The sequence below is a fragment of the Indicator indicator genome, chromosome 2 (assembly GCF_027791375.1).
Source record: "Indicator indicator isolate 239-I01 chromosome 2, UM_Iind_1.1, whole genome shotgun sequence".
Taxonomy (NCBI): Eukaryota; Metazoa; Chordata; class Aves; order Piciformes; family Indicatoridae; genus Indicator; species Indicator indicator.
The window spans coordinates 8,844,896-8,858,760 of record NC_072011.1 but is presented as its reverse complement, the minus strand read 5'-3'; the positions used below and the strand labels follow the sequence as shown (position 1 = coordinate 8,858,760).

The 13,865-nt window shown below is 44.1% G+C and overlaps 1 protein-coding gene across 1 annotated transcript in view; it reads left to right on the top strand.

Moving 5' to 3' along the window:
• The first annotated feature begins 1,292 nt into the window (after positions 1-1,292).
• MDN1 (midasin AAA ATPase 1) overlaps positions 1,293-13,865 on the top strand; it is a 111,485-nt gene continuing 98,912 nt past the window's right edge. The window contains exons 1-5 of the mRNA XM_054399271.1: positions 1,293-1,391; positions 10,713-10,939; positions 11,531-11,755; positions 13,288-13,395; positions 13,470-13,662. Coding sequence (XP_054255246.1) covers positions 1,293-1,391; positions 10,713-10,939; positions 11,531-11,755; positions 13,288-13,395; positions 13,470-13,662 — 852 coding nt within the window. The remainder of the gene's footprint in view (positions 1,392-10,712; positions 10,940-11,530; positions 11,756-13,287; positions 13,396-13,469; positions 13,663-13,865) is intronic.

The following is a 13,865-nucleotide window of genomic DNA, read 5'->3' as shown; positions in this document are numbered from 1 at the left end:
TCACTCACCGGTCAGCCGCCGCCCCCGGCCCGCGACACCCCGCAGGTTGCCGCCGCCAGTGGTCCCGCAGGCCGGGCGCCGAGGGGGCAGGGCTCCCGACCGCGGCAGCCAACCACCGCAGACGCACGGCGCGCCCCGGCCGCGCCGTCAGCGAACACCACCCCCCAACCTGAAACAGTTGGCGCCAAAGCAAGCAGCGCGAGGGGGCGGCGCCCCGCCCCTTCGCCTTACCCCCGCCCCAGTCCTTGAGCAGGACGCTCGGCTCTGAGCGCGGGAAGCTACTCTGCACCCGGGGCTCCTTCCGCCTTTGCCTGCCCTGCGGGCGGAGCGGTTTCGTCCCGGAGCCGCGGCCACTGGGTTCCCTCTGGTCGCCAGGCCCTTCTGTAAATGCTTTGGTGGGTGGAAAGGGTGGGGGAGCGACCGCAGCAGGCTGCTTGGGCTATGTTTCAACGCCGCAGGCTCACCTGGTGCGAGTTGGTCGTGGAAGGCTGTACCCTGCTGCTGTAGGAGAATGGGCATGAGGCAGCTCTTGACAGCTCTCTCAGCAAGCCCGAAGTTTAAGTCCGTTTCCTGCTATCGGCAAGCCCGCCGTCAAACCCCTCTGAAAACATCGTTAGTGCCTTAGATCTGCGATGGGATTTCGTGAGCTGGCTGTGGCTGGCGAGTTGGGGAGGGTGACGTGGAAATGGTAGCGTAATGCCAGCCTTCTTCCTCCCGAGCCTGAGCCACCTGTTTAGGTTACTCACCACCCCTCCTCAGCCAGGACTGACTGGTAACATGACCTAGATTTCAAAGGCTTTGGGGCAAGGACTGTAATGGCCCTTGACCAGGCCTGCTATAGGCAAGTCCTGCAGCCGCAGTTACAATTAACCCCCGGGAAGCAGAAAACAGGGCAGAACAAGAACACCAAGCAGAGCGCTTATACATACGAGCTTCCAGCGCCGCGAGAAAGTAGGAGAAACTCGCTCCACTGCCGGACGACTCCCTACAATCCAGAGAGCATCGCGGAACTTCTAATGGACTACGCCTCCCAGCATGCAGCAGAGGCCCAATGCCCCGGTAGTCGGGTGGAGCGCTGCATGCCGGCAGCTGTAGTTTGGCGGAGGCGCCGTCATGTGGCCGACGGGGTGGGGCTGCGCTTCCCTTCGCCTGCGACGTCGCGGGCGGGTGACGGTACCGGCGAAGCGGAAGCTGCGCGTCTGTCTCGCGCCACACGTGCTGCTGGCGGGCGGTGCGTGCGGACCCTTTTCGACCCCCAGCGCTGCCCGCGTCTCCGGCGGCGGAGGAGGAGGATGGCCGACCTGCGGGTCCGCCTGGCGGAGCCGCTGCAGCTGGTGGCGCGCAGGAACGAGAAGAGCAGTGCGGAGCTGAGCAGGTTCCTGGCGAAGCAGGTGAGCGGACGGTACAGGGCTCGGCGGCAGCCCCCGGGAGCCCTCCCTTCCTCTGGGCGAGTCTCACAGGGGCCGCTGAGGAGGGAAGAGGACGTACCTCGCTGCCTTCCTCCCCCGCGCCGCCATCTCCTCCCGGCAGCTTTGTGTTGCCCGCGCCTCCTGGTCACCCCTCCCGCCCCTTCGTTCTCAGGCTGTCGGCGGATCCGCTCTGCGGGAACAACTCTGCGGTCTTTCTGTGTGCGCTTATTGCGGTTCCTTCCCCCGTCCCGTCCCTTCCAGAGTTGTGCGGGACGAGCTCTGTGAGGCAGATCGTCTCCTGTGCACCGGTACCCCGTTTACTGCCCTTCCCGAGGAGGCGTTTTGCCCCGCAGTTAGTATCGTCGGTATTTTCCAAGTCCCTTACGGTGACTCTGAAAGCACGATAGAGGCATGTTGCTCGCAAGCATCGTGACAGGGTCGAGTCTCGTAGTCCCTTAGCTGTAGCATATTGAGGGAACTGGATTTGCTCAGCATGCAGAAGAGGACGCCCAGGGGAGACCTTATTGCTCTCTACAACTACCTGAAAGGAGGTTTGTAGTGAGGTGGATGTCGGTCTTTTCTCCCTCGTAACACAAGCTGCACCGGGGAGATTTAGATCGGTTATTAGAAGAAACTTCTTTACTGAAAATGTTGTCGCACTCTGGAATAGGCTTCCCAGGGAGGTGGTTGGATCTTCGTCCCCAGAGGTGTTTGAAAGACGCAGACGTGGTGCTGAGGGTGCTGGGGTTTAGCCCTAGCCTTGATAGAGTTAGATAATGGTTCGACTCGATGATTTTAAAGATCTTTTCCAAACAAAACGATTCTACGATTCTATGTTACCCTGATGTTACCTGTATGTCTTCTTTAATTGCTGTAAGAACAGCATGGGGGGTAAAAAGGACTCGATTTTCTAGGGCTTGCTGCTTTTTTCTAATGGCAGTGAAGCTGGAAACATGTTCCTGTTTTTACTGGATTTCATGCTTTAGCTGCCTTACCTGTGAAAAGCACACCTGCCTGCTAAGGTTGTTGAGGCCTATCTCACTGCTGGCTCTGAAATACTTGCAGGTGTGTAATAACAGGACACCAACATATCAGGTGTTATATTAATACTTTTCATGATAGAGCTTTAGAAGCTTCTGAGTTTTGTACATACTTTGGGGCTCAAAATATGTATTTCTGTTTGAGTGTTCAAGAAATGTCCCAGTTGTTTGAAAAGTCTAGATCATATTTTTGTTTCCAGAATATTTGCTTTCAGTCTGAGTTAGTCTCTTAGTTATGGAGGGGGAAGGCTTTCATACTGGTAGCCAAGGTTCTGTGTTTGTAAACAGATGGCTTTTTCTTCTGTCACGGCAATTCATCAGATCAAAGTAAAATTGACATGAATATATATATATATTCTTACATTGGAGAGTTGATACTAATTGGTGGGAAGTATGATGAAGAGCTGTTATTCAGGAGAAAGAAGCAGGTGAGAGATATAGGGCTGGTGCAAATATGTGATGTAGCAGACAGATGGAGTGAACCAGAAGTAAGTCACCAAGATCTGTGGCTGGGGAAGGGACTGTGCCCTTTCCCGTCTAGCAACTGCTCTGAGATATAGGGCAGGTTTAAAAGCCTCATGGTTTAACCTCAGCCAGCAATTGAGCACCGAGCAGCCGGATGGGAAGGAGATTTGGAAAACAAAGTGGGTTTGTTTTCCCCAACAAACAAAACCAAAAACTAAAACAAAACACGTTACAACGGTAACAATAAAATAATAACAATAATACTTGGAATGAAGAGGAATATAACTAAAAGACATATAAACCCCAAGGAAAGATAAGTGATGCACAATGCAATTGCTTGCCATTTATTGACCAATATACCTGAGCAGCAATCTGCCCCCTGACCTAGCCAACTCCCCCAAGTTTATATACTGAGTGTAACATTCTGTGATATGGAATATCCCTTTGGCTAGTTTGGGTCACTTGTCCTGTCAGCTTCCTCCCAGCTTCTTGTGCTCCTGCTCACTGGCAGAGCATGAGAAACTGAAAATTCCTTAAGATAAGTGCTACTTAGCAACATCTAAAGTATCAGTGTGTTATCAACGTTCTTCTCACACTATATCCAAAACACAGCACTGTACTAGCAATTAGGAAGAAAATTAACTCTATCATGGGAAACCAGGACAAAAGGTAGAAGTTATTAAAGAATGATTATATACAGAGAGTCTGGAACAGGACATTAGTGAACAATGACACTTTTTTTTTTTTAAACTGAATTGCTATTTCCAAGCTTGGAAGCTATAGATCTAGGGCTATATTAGGCCAAGAAACAACTATGGGCTCCAGTCATCAAATCTGATTTCCTACCAGTTGCATGCATTCTGGAAATGTAGAGCCCTCTTGTTCTGCCACCTCGCTGTGTCTTTCTGGCTGCTTAAATCTTCAGGTATTCCTTAATGGACTGGAACTTGCCCAGAACTGCTAAGTAAGGAATGGTGTTTTGAGATTTTTAGTAAGGCACTGGTTATGTGGTTCTGGAAGGTCTTGTTCCCTGTGCTTCTATATGTATCAGAAATAGACCCTTTTCTGTAGAGTATTTCTATACCATTGCCTCTGCAAAGGTACAGCAAATTTCTGTGTTCTTAATGAGGAAAACAGAATGCAAAGCTCCCTAAAGAGTTTTTGTTGCCTGCCTTTATTTTTTGTATAATTAAAGCAAACTGTATAAGCAGTAGGGGTCCACAAACTGCTGGGATTTGCTTTTGGTTCTGTGTGTTACCAAAGGTCTGTTTGAATTGGAATATCTTCCTCTGTAGAAGTCCATGTGCAGATTTTGTGCAAATGCATGTATTTTAGCTCCCTGTGATAGTGTAATTTCAGTAGAGAAGTTCCTTAATGTGAAGGTTAAAATACTAGTTGGAATGGAACGTTAGTGCAAAAATATCTTTATTCATTTCTGCCTTTTGTATCTCCCATTGTGCATGTATTGAAAGAAAGAAATCAAAAAACCTGACCCTTTTGAGTATTTCTTCTCTGTAGTATATGGAACCTTTTTAAGTGAACTGGAAATACCAAGCATACCATTCTGGAACTCCTGTTCTATTCTATTTTATCTTGGCATCCTTACTTTTGCCTTTCAATTTGCTCTGCAGGAGTGAAAATTGTTTTAATAATATTAACTCAAATCACTTATTTATAGCCCTGTAGTCTTAGCATTTGATGTTGAAAAGTGTCTTTATTCTCTTTTTAACAGAGGTAGAAAAAAGAGGTGACCTAGCTGTCCCAAATTTACCCAGCTACTCATTGGCTGTTGGAAAAATGTCCTGGCATCCTGGCAACAACTTCAGCTTTCTATTTGAAAGCATAACTATGTTTTGCATTGTGTAGTGTTATAAATAAAGGAAGGTATGTGTCACTTTTGCTTCCATCCTGGAGTGTATTATCATCTCCTTCTGCTTCTAGTTTTTGTGATTTTTGGAAGACAGCATGTTAATAAATACAATGATACATAGTCAAAGAGAACATTCTCTCTATCCTTGAAAGAGCAGTTTGCCCATCTCTGTCAAATACCATGTGCTGAAGGCAGTGTAGGAAGTTCTAGATTGATCTGCAGGTAGTTAAAGCTATTTTGTTGCCTTTGCGAGACTGCATTTTTATTTTTCTTCTTGAAATATGTACATTATAATAGTGCAGGCTTATGCTTTACTTTATCTTGCTGAACTAGAGAACTGCCAAAAGGAGTCCTCCTACTCTGTTTTCTTTTTGCCTGTTCTCAAGGCCAAGCCATGCTTTCCTGTTTGTTCTCTTACCCTGACCCTAGTGTGTGTGCTGATGTGGGAAATTCATTCAACCTTCTTACTCAGTGGAAGATTTTTGAAGAATCAGTTTGGATCATCTTTCCAATTTGATTGCTTCATACAGCAGCAGAGCTGTTGTGTGGGGGAATGGAACTGCGAATATCTGTTCCCGTGTTGGAGGAGGAAGGACTTCTCATGTGTGGCTCTGTGCCCTTTCACTCTTCAGAAGCGTCTCATTAAATCTGTGTGGTGTAATACGTGGTTTGTGTGGCAACACCTGGAAGCCATGGTTAGAAACGTCTTACATGTGGGCCCAGATTGTTCCTTGCTGTCGTCATTTCTCTTAGTAATCTTAAATGCTGAATGAAGCTGGTTCTTAATAAAGATTTCTGTACGTTTGAGTGCTGAGTAAATGTACTGCGCAGGTTGGGAAGGGGATGTGCAACATGCTGCTAGAGAAGCAGCTTGGATGGTGATTGACTCCTAGCTGTGTTTCTGTTTAATGCCTCATTAATAATAAACAATGTGTGTACATATAGTCTATATTTGGAAGTACTGTCTTTGGTGATGCTTTCTCAAAGCAGCTGTTTGGAACTGCAGGTGCAAATTTACTATCCCAGATTTTAACACTAGAATTAAACACTCTCTGACCAGCTGTCCTTTTCTACTGGTGGAGAAAGTTGGATATCTCACAAAGCCAGCTTTAGTTTAAAAAGAAAAAACTTCTGACAGTATTCCTTCCCATAAAATGTTTAATTTATACTCTGAAAGGCTCTGAAATAAAAAGGACAGTCTCTTTGAGGAATGTAAATGTTGCCACTGTGATTTTTGAACAGTTTTATATGTCCTCAGGGTACTACACACAATGATTAAAAAACTGCTTGCTCTCACAGAATTGCTAATGGAAAGGGTTTGCTGTACAGTAGTGTCTTAACTGCAGAATTTTACTGAGTCAATCACATTGTTTATTTACTATTTTGCTGTTAACTGTTCCTTTTATGTGATAATGAAAGCTGTTTAATAAATTAAGTACCCTGTTTTGCCTTGTTTGGGTAACCAAAGGTGTAATTGATTTGGAAACTCAAGGTAGTTCTTGTTTTTATGCAATGGCTTAGTCTCAAGTTCTTTGAACCATGCTGCTGTTGGACATCTTGTCAATCATTTTGCTACTGATCCCCTGTAATGAACAATATATTACCTGCTCAGTGATGAATGCAGGCCTTCAGTTTCATTTTTTTAAATTATTTTTGATGCTGCTCTGGTAAATGAGAGGAAAACAAGCGTATCATCTTTCCTAAAAATAAGCACAAGAAACTCCTTGTAATTAAGGTGGTGATTTTGGTGTTTTAATATGCATACTACAGTTTCTCTGATTCGTTACATGCTGTTAGGGAATGAATGTCTTTTCAAGTTCTTAAGGAAGCTCAAGGAGCTTGAACGAGTATGCATGCATTCTAGAAGGATGTGTCAATTATATTACCTTAGGAGATCAGCTTTTCAAAGGCAGCTGCCATCTATTCGTACTGTGACAACCGTCATCCAACCTGCTAGCCCAGGAGCAGATTTTTACATGGGTAACAAAAGCCTAAGAGAAACAGAAATTGGCTGTATCTGTTGCTAAACAAAAGACAGAATATTTCTGTAGGAGTTTAGTAAGTGCTTGTTTTGTTTGGAAAGTTGCCTTCTCTGACCGTATTTATGACTATTTGCCAAGAAAGATAAAATTGTTTTGATAGGATAAAGGTTCACTCAGCAAGGGAGGAGAGGGGTGCAGCATCAAAGTTAAGAACAAAACTGCTACATTGCAAATTTATAATCCTGATTTTTTTTCACTAATGATGCACACTCTATCCTTGGATGATGACATGAGCTGAAAGACCAGACAAATTCAAGCATAAGACACAAGACACAGGTTGTTGTTCTTCAGTAACAAAGTTAGAAAGGTGGGGAAGGGACCTAAGTGTGTTGAGGGGGAGGTTATTTCACAGAATCACAGAGTTACTGAGGCTGGAATAGACCTCTGAGATCATCAAGTCCAGCCCATGACCTGACACCAGCTCATTGACTAGACCATGTCACTAAGTGCCACATCCAATCTTTCCTTAATGTGTCGGTGTGAGCTGAAATTCCCCCCCCCCCCAACAATAACCAGGCTAGCTCAGTCTGGAAGCAAATGAAAAGCTGTATTTACAAGCAGAGTCTAAAATCTACAATGAAATGCAATGAATATGTACAAATATACAAAATTCACAACATTCACAAATATATACAATCAACAGAAAAAGCACAACCGATCTCCCTTTGCTTCCCCCCAAGGGGACCCTCCCAAAGGGGCCTCCCTCTCTCCCAGGAGCTTCCCCCCCAGACCCCCTTTGGACAGAAAGCAGAGTTAGTTAAGCAGAAAGTTGTTAACTTAGCTGCCAAGGTCAGTGTGTTATCTTCAGCCAGAAGAGAAGAAGAAACAGCAGCCAGACAGCCCAGCAACTGCCCCCACTGCCGAACGCAGAATGTGCCGAATGCCTACTTTGTTTTGGGTAATAGTTCTTAAACATTTCTATCTATCCAATGGAAGTGTTTAGAACAATCGTTATTTTGCTTTCTTACACCCAATAGTGACTTATTTACATTCTTTCACTTTCTCTGTTCTGAACTTTGCAAGGAAAAATTAAAAAGACAGTTTCAAACCATCACACTTAAACACCTCCAAGGACAGCTGACTCCACCACCTCCCTGGGCAGTCCATCCCAGTGCCTTATCAGCCTTTCTGTGGGGAAGTGCTTCCTAACATCCAACCAAAACCTCCCCTGGTGCAGCTTCAGGCCATGCCCTCTTGTCACAAGTTGCCTGGGAGTAGAGCCAGACCCCAACCTTGCTACAACTTCCTTCAGGTAGTTTTAGAGTGTGATGAGGTTCCCCCCTAAGTTTCCTCTTCTCCATGCTGAACAACCCCAGCTGCCTCAGCCTCTCCTCATCAGACTTTCCCTCCAATCCCTTCACCAGTCTTCTTGTTCTCCTCTGGACCTGCTCCAGCATCTCAGTATCTTTCTTGAATTGTGGCCCAGAGCTGCAGACAGTGCTCACGGTAAGGCCTCAGCAGTGCCGAGTACAGGGGCAGAATTCCATCCCTAGTCCTGCTGGCCACTATTCCTGATACAGCCAAGATGCCATTGGCCTTCCGTGCCAGCTGGGCACACTGCTGGCTCATGTTCAGTTGGTGTCAACCAGCACTGCCAGGTCCCTATCCACCAGGCTGCTCTCCAGCCACTCACCCCCCAGTCTGTAGTGCTGCATGGGGTTATTGTGGCCAAAGAGTTTGGATTTGTTTTGCTTAATTTTGTTCTAGCAGATGTGTGTCTGTTTTCCATCTATTCTAAAGCCTAATACTTTGTTTTGCACTAAAAGACCATTTTTATAGAAAAGTAAGGAAAAACCCCAAACAACTGTTACTTCAAAATTGCAGATACATGCTCCTGCTTGTCAAGAATGTTCCTCATTATAATTGCTGTCAGAATGTACTGGCTTAGGTTGGGATAGAGTTAATTTGGAAATCTGGAAATAAGCCTTTGATTATAGAATCATAGAATCAGTCAGAGTTGGAAGGGACCACAAGGATCATCTAGCTCCAACCCCCCTGCCATGGGCAGGGACACCTCACACTAGATCAGGCTGGCCAGAGTCTCATCCAGCCTGGCCTCAACCACCTCCCTGGACAACCCATTCCAGGGTCTCACCACTCTCATGGGGAAGATGATCTTCCTCACGTCCAGCCTGAATCTCCCCACTTCCAGCTTTATTCCATTCCCCCTAGTCCTAAAAAGTCCCTCCCCAACTTTCTTGTAGCCCCCTTCAGATATTGAAAGGCCACAAGAAGGTCACCTCGGAGCCTTCTCTTCTCCAGACTGAACAGCCCCAACTCTTTCAGTCTGTCCTCATAGGAGAGGTGCTCCAGCCCTCTGCTCATCCTGGTGGCCCTTCTCTGGACACCTTCCAGCATGTCCATATCCCTCTTGTAATAGGGGCTCCAGAACTGGACACAGTACTCCAGGTGGGGTCTCACCAGGGCTGAGCAGAGGGGGAGAATCACCTCCCTTGACCTGCTGGCCACACTTCTCCTGATGCAGCTCAGGATCTGGTTGGCTTTCTGTGCTGCAAGTGCACACTGACAGCTCCTGTTGAGCTTCTCGTCCACCAGCACCCCCAAGTCCCTCTCCTCAGGGCTGCTTTCCAGCCACTCACTGCCCAGCCTGGATTTGTGCTTGGGATTGCCTCGACCCAGATGCAGGACCCTGCATTTGGTCTTGTTGAACCTCATGAGGTTGGCTTGTGCCCACCTTCCAGCTTGTCAAGGTCCTTCTGGATGGCATCCCTTCCCTCCAGCCTGTCTGCTGTACCACACAGCTTGGTGTCATCAGCAAACTTGCTGAGAATGCACTCAATGCCTCTGTCCATGTCATCGACAAAGATGTTGAACAAGACTGGTCCCAGGACTGATCCCTGAGGGACTCCGCTTGTCACTGGCCTCCACTGGGACATGGAGCCATTGACAGCCACTCTTTGGGTGTGGCTATCAAGCCAGTTCTTTATCCATCTAGTGGTCCACTCATCAAACCCATGTTTCACCAGTTTGGAGACCATTATGATTGAATGCTTCTTTTTTGAAAAGAGAGATTAAACATGATGCATCTCAAACTTTTTTTTAACAGTTATAATTCTTAAATGTTTTGTGCCTCTCATGAGATCAAGTTGTTGAGATCAGTGAGAATTCTGTTAATAAAGCTGTTTTAGTTACAACATTTTCTCAACTTTTTCTTGAAAAGAAATGTATTTATCTTTTAGCTGTAAAATATAATTTCTAATTTTGGGACTTTTTTGTAATTCCTTTTTGTGGTGCTACTCACTCTGTTTCTTCTGTTTTCTAAATATGGAGAACAGTGTCATGTAAGTAATTCCATTGCGAATTATATGATCAGAGGACTGAAGCACCTCTCCTATGGAGACAGACTGAGAGAGTTGGGGCTATTCAGTCAGCACAAGGCTCTGAGGTGACCTCATTGTGGCCTTCCAGTATCTTAAGGGGGCCTTCAAGAAAGCTGGTGAAGGACTTTTTAGGGTGTCAGGTAGTGATAGGGCCAGGGGGAATGGAGCAAAACTAGAAATGGGTAGATTCAGATTGGATGTTAGGAAGAAGTTCTTCCCCATGAGAGTGGTGAGACACTGGAACAGGTTGCCCAGGGAGGTGGTAGAAGCTCCATCCCTGGAAGTATCTATGGCCAGGCTTGATGGGGCTCTGATCATCTTCATCTAGTGTGAGGTGTCCCTGCCCATGGCAGGATGGTTGGAACTGGATGATCCTTGGGGTCCCTTCCAACTCTGACAGTTCTATGAATTTTGGACCCTCGTCTGTTTGTTTTTTTAAAATACTCATTCCTGTAAAATTCACTCTGAACCCTGCATGAGTAGTTCTGAAGTTAAAAGCCCAAATAATTTCCCATTTAAGCCATTCTTGCTTTCTCTTCCTCTAGATTTGGACTCAACAAGACCGGCAGTGCATCCTCGATACTTTAGCACAGTTACTACTGGATAAAGAATGTACTGTGTTGATCGGCCGTCAGGTTCGACCAATCCTATTGGATTTGCTGGAAAGAAATGCGGAAGCTATTAGAGCTGGTGGCCAACTCAACCATGATCGACATGAAAGGCTGTGTGTGGCAATGAGCAAGCTGGTTGCTGACCACCCTGATGTTTTGCCGTGAGTAATGGAATGTCTGTGCAGTATTTGAGTATACACTTGCTGGTATTCACCGGTAATGGGAGGTGGTGTTACAGCTTGGATTGTCTCCCACAGGAACAAATGTGGTTTGAATTGAAAGAGTTATGTAGGATATATGAATCTTAAACACAGCTTATAGGAATTAAATTGTGTTGTAAGGTCTATTGTGATTTTCATCTTAATAATCAAAAGAAAAGCAAAACAGCTTGAAGATTGCTCTCAACTGAAATCTCTGCGCTAGACCTGTAGGCCAGTAGAACACAAAGGTGCAGAAGCAGTAATTGGTATTACTTTTTCGGTAAACAAGAGCAATCAAAGAGATTTCACCAAAGGCAGTACTGTTTGCAGTTGATAATTGAGTAATGATTTCTAATATGATGACGTATTTGTTATCAGCTGATTACTGAAGTGGTTGTCTTTACCAAGCGTGGGCAACATTAAATGTAGGCTTTAGCTCTCAGTATACCATTGATTAGTCTTGAAACCTCTCATGATGTTTTTATTATGACTATTTTTCTTTCCTCTGGCTTAGATGGCACACAGATGTCTCTTTTATTCTTTCTTCTAAAGCTTTGCTTTAAGATATTTTAAGAACACATCACCAGTTTTCCAGAGGCTTTTCCTGGAGAGCTCAGATGCAACCACGGTCCGATATGGGCGCAGGCGAATGAAGTTACGGGACCTCATGGAGGCAGCCTATAGGTTTTTACAAAAGGAGCCATCAGTTTTCCGGGAGTTGTGGGACTGGAGTGTGTGTATTCCGCTCCTAAGGAGTCATGACACTTTAGTCCGTTGGTAAGTTTAACCCCTCAGTCCTTCTCTATTGAAAAGAAGTATCTGTATCGCAGATTGAATTTTGCGATGTTCACATGCAAGTAGGAAAGAGTCTTCAAATCAGAACAGAAAAAAATCTGTACCAATGGTATCAGTACCTGTGTTTCTTATCTGATCTTTTGAAAGCTGGAGTGGTCTATCAGAGAGTGAAACTTGGGCTGTCTCTTAGTCGTGCATAAAGCTGTGGTCTGAAGAACCTTTTCAAATGACTTCAGCTTACCCAAGTTGGATTCATGGGAGATAGTGAACTTACCACTTCGCCTCTACTGCAAACCTGTTGCTGTATTGCATGTGGTTCTAGAACATTACCTAAAACAAAGTAGAGATGAATCTACTCTCACTCCAACTTATGTTGCCGTGATATATTATGCTGCTCTGCATTGGCATCTTATTAATTAGTTGTTTTTTTCTAGTGCTTGTATATAGACATTTCAGTTACTGTAAAGCTTGGCTTATTTTAGCTGTGCTTCCTGACTGGCCTTGCTGCAGACTTTGCATGTGGTTTTGGTCAGACTTTTTCGTTTGTTTCATGTCTGCATGGCTTCATCCTAGTCTCATGATCTATCCTATTTATGTGTGGTAGTATTGATAGCGCCTTTTATTTAAGCAAAGATCTTCAATAGTCTTATTTTTTTAGCATAAATTCAGAATTATGTTAGCAACATGTAATTTTGAAATAAGGTGTATAGTTATGAAGGGCAGGAACAAGAGTGTCACCAAATTTATCAGCCACTTATGGAGCTCTTCAGGATGACATATACTTAGATAGTCTTAGAAAAAGAAATACAATTTCTAATTAATTGACTGGAATTTGTTTATCTGGTGTTTAGTTAATAATATAACTGTGTGAGCTGACTTTCAAATTTTGTCTTGAACTAATCTTCTAGTAACTTTTTTTTCCTTTTCCCCTCTCCACCCCTCTCCAAAGCTCATTGAAAGCTTTGTTCTTGAAAGTTTAAAAGAGTGGTATAATAAATAAAAAATGTTTCATGATGTGAATTGAATATTTTTCTGTTGTGAGATAGCTTTACATAGTAATGAAGTCAAGAATTGGCACTTGTTTGTTTCTCTTGGCACTAAGTCTTGAGTTCATTGTGTCGAGTTGTTTTAGAAATAATCTGAAAGAGAAAGCACTTTTGAAAGGGAAATGGTAGGAGAAGTAGAAAAAAAGCAGACAAAGGAAACATTTCATTGTCTAATACATTAACCTTTATTTATTTGGGAAAGTTCTGTCCTTTATTTCTGTTGATCATTCAGTCCTTCAGAGAAAGATTAACTAGTTGGTGTATAAATGATAAAGTATGCCATGATAAATATCTCAGAACTGAGAAATCTTAAAGAATGTTAAGTATAGCACTAAAATAATTTTCTGTGAAAAAGAAAGTTTTCTACATGTTTTTTCAAGATTGCTATTTTGGTTTACAATTGACAGTTGCCAAACTAAACTTCTCCAGACTGTTTTGACGTATCTTGTTCTAAATATATTTTTTTAGGTATACTTCCAACTGTCTTGCTCTGGTTACATGCATGAATGATGAGCATAAATTATCTTTCCTGAAGAAGATATTCAATCCCGAGGAGTTGATACATTTCAGACTAAAGTAAGAACTTTAAAAATCTGAACGCTTTTTGGTTTTGTGGCTTTCATTTGAGTTAATAAACATGGATTTCACAGGCTGCTAGAAGAATCTCAACTCCAGAATGTGGAAAAAGCCCTTGTTTTGGCCAATCCAGACTCCACATTTTGGCAGAAGGAGAAAGACCTGCAGTATACTCAAGGACATATTGTATCAAGCGACCTCTCTGCAAATGTAGTAGCTGTATGTGGTATTGTGCTGCCTAGGACACAGCTTGTTTCTGAAGAGCAGGTATGTAACCCAGAGTTACGTTACGTTTTTTTTCTTAAAAATTGAACAGTATCCCTAAAAACAATGAAGTGACTATCTCCTGTTTAAATGGTACTGAGATACTACAGGTAGTGTGTGTATTAGCTTCCTTGATGTGTGCTGTAACCTAGTGTTGCATTATTATAATATGAACACTGCAAAAAAGCTCTGCAGGGGAATGAACA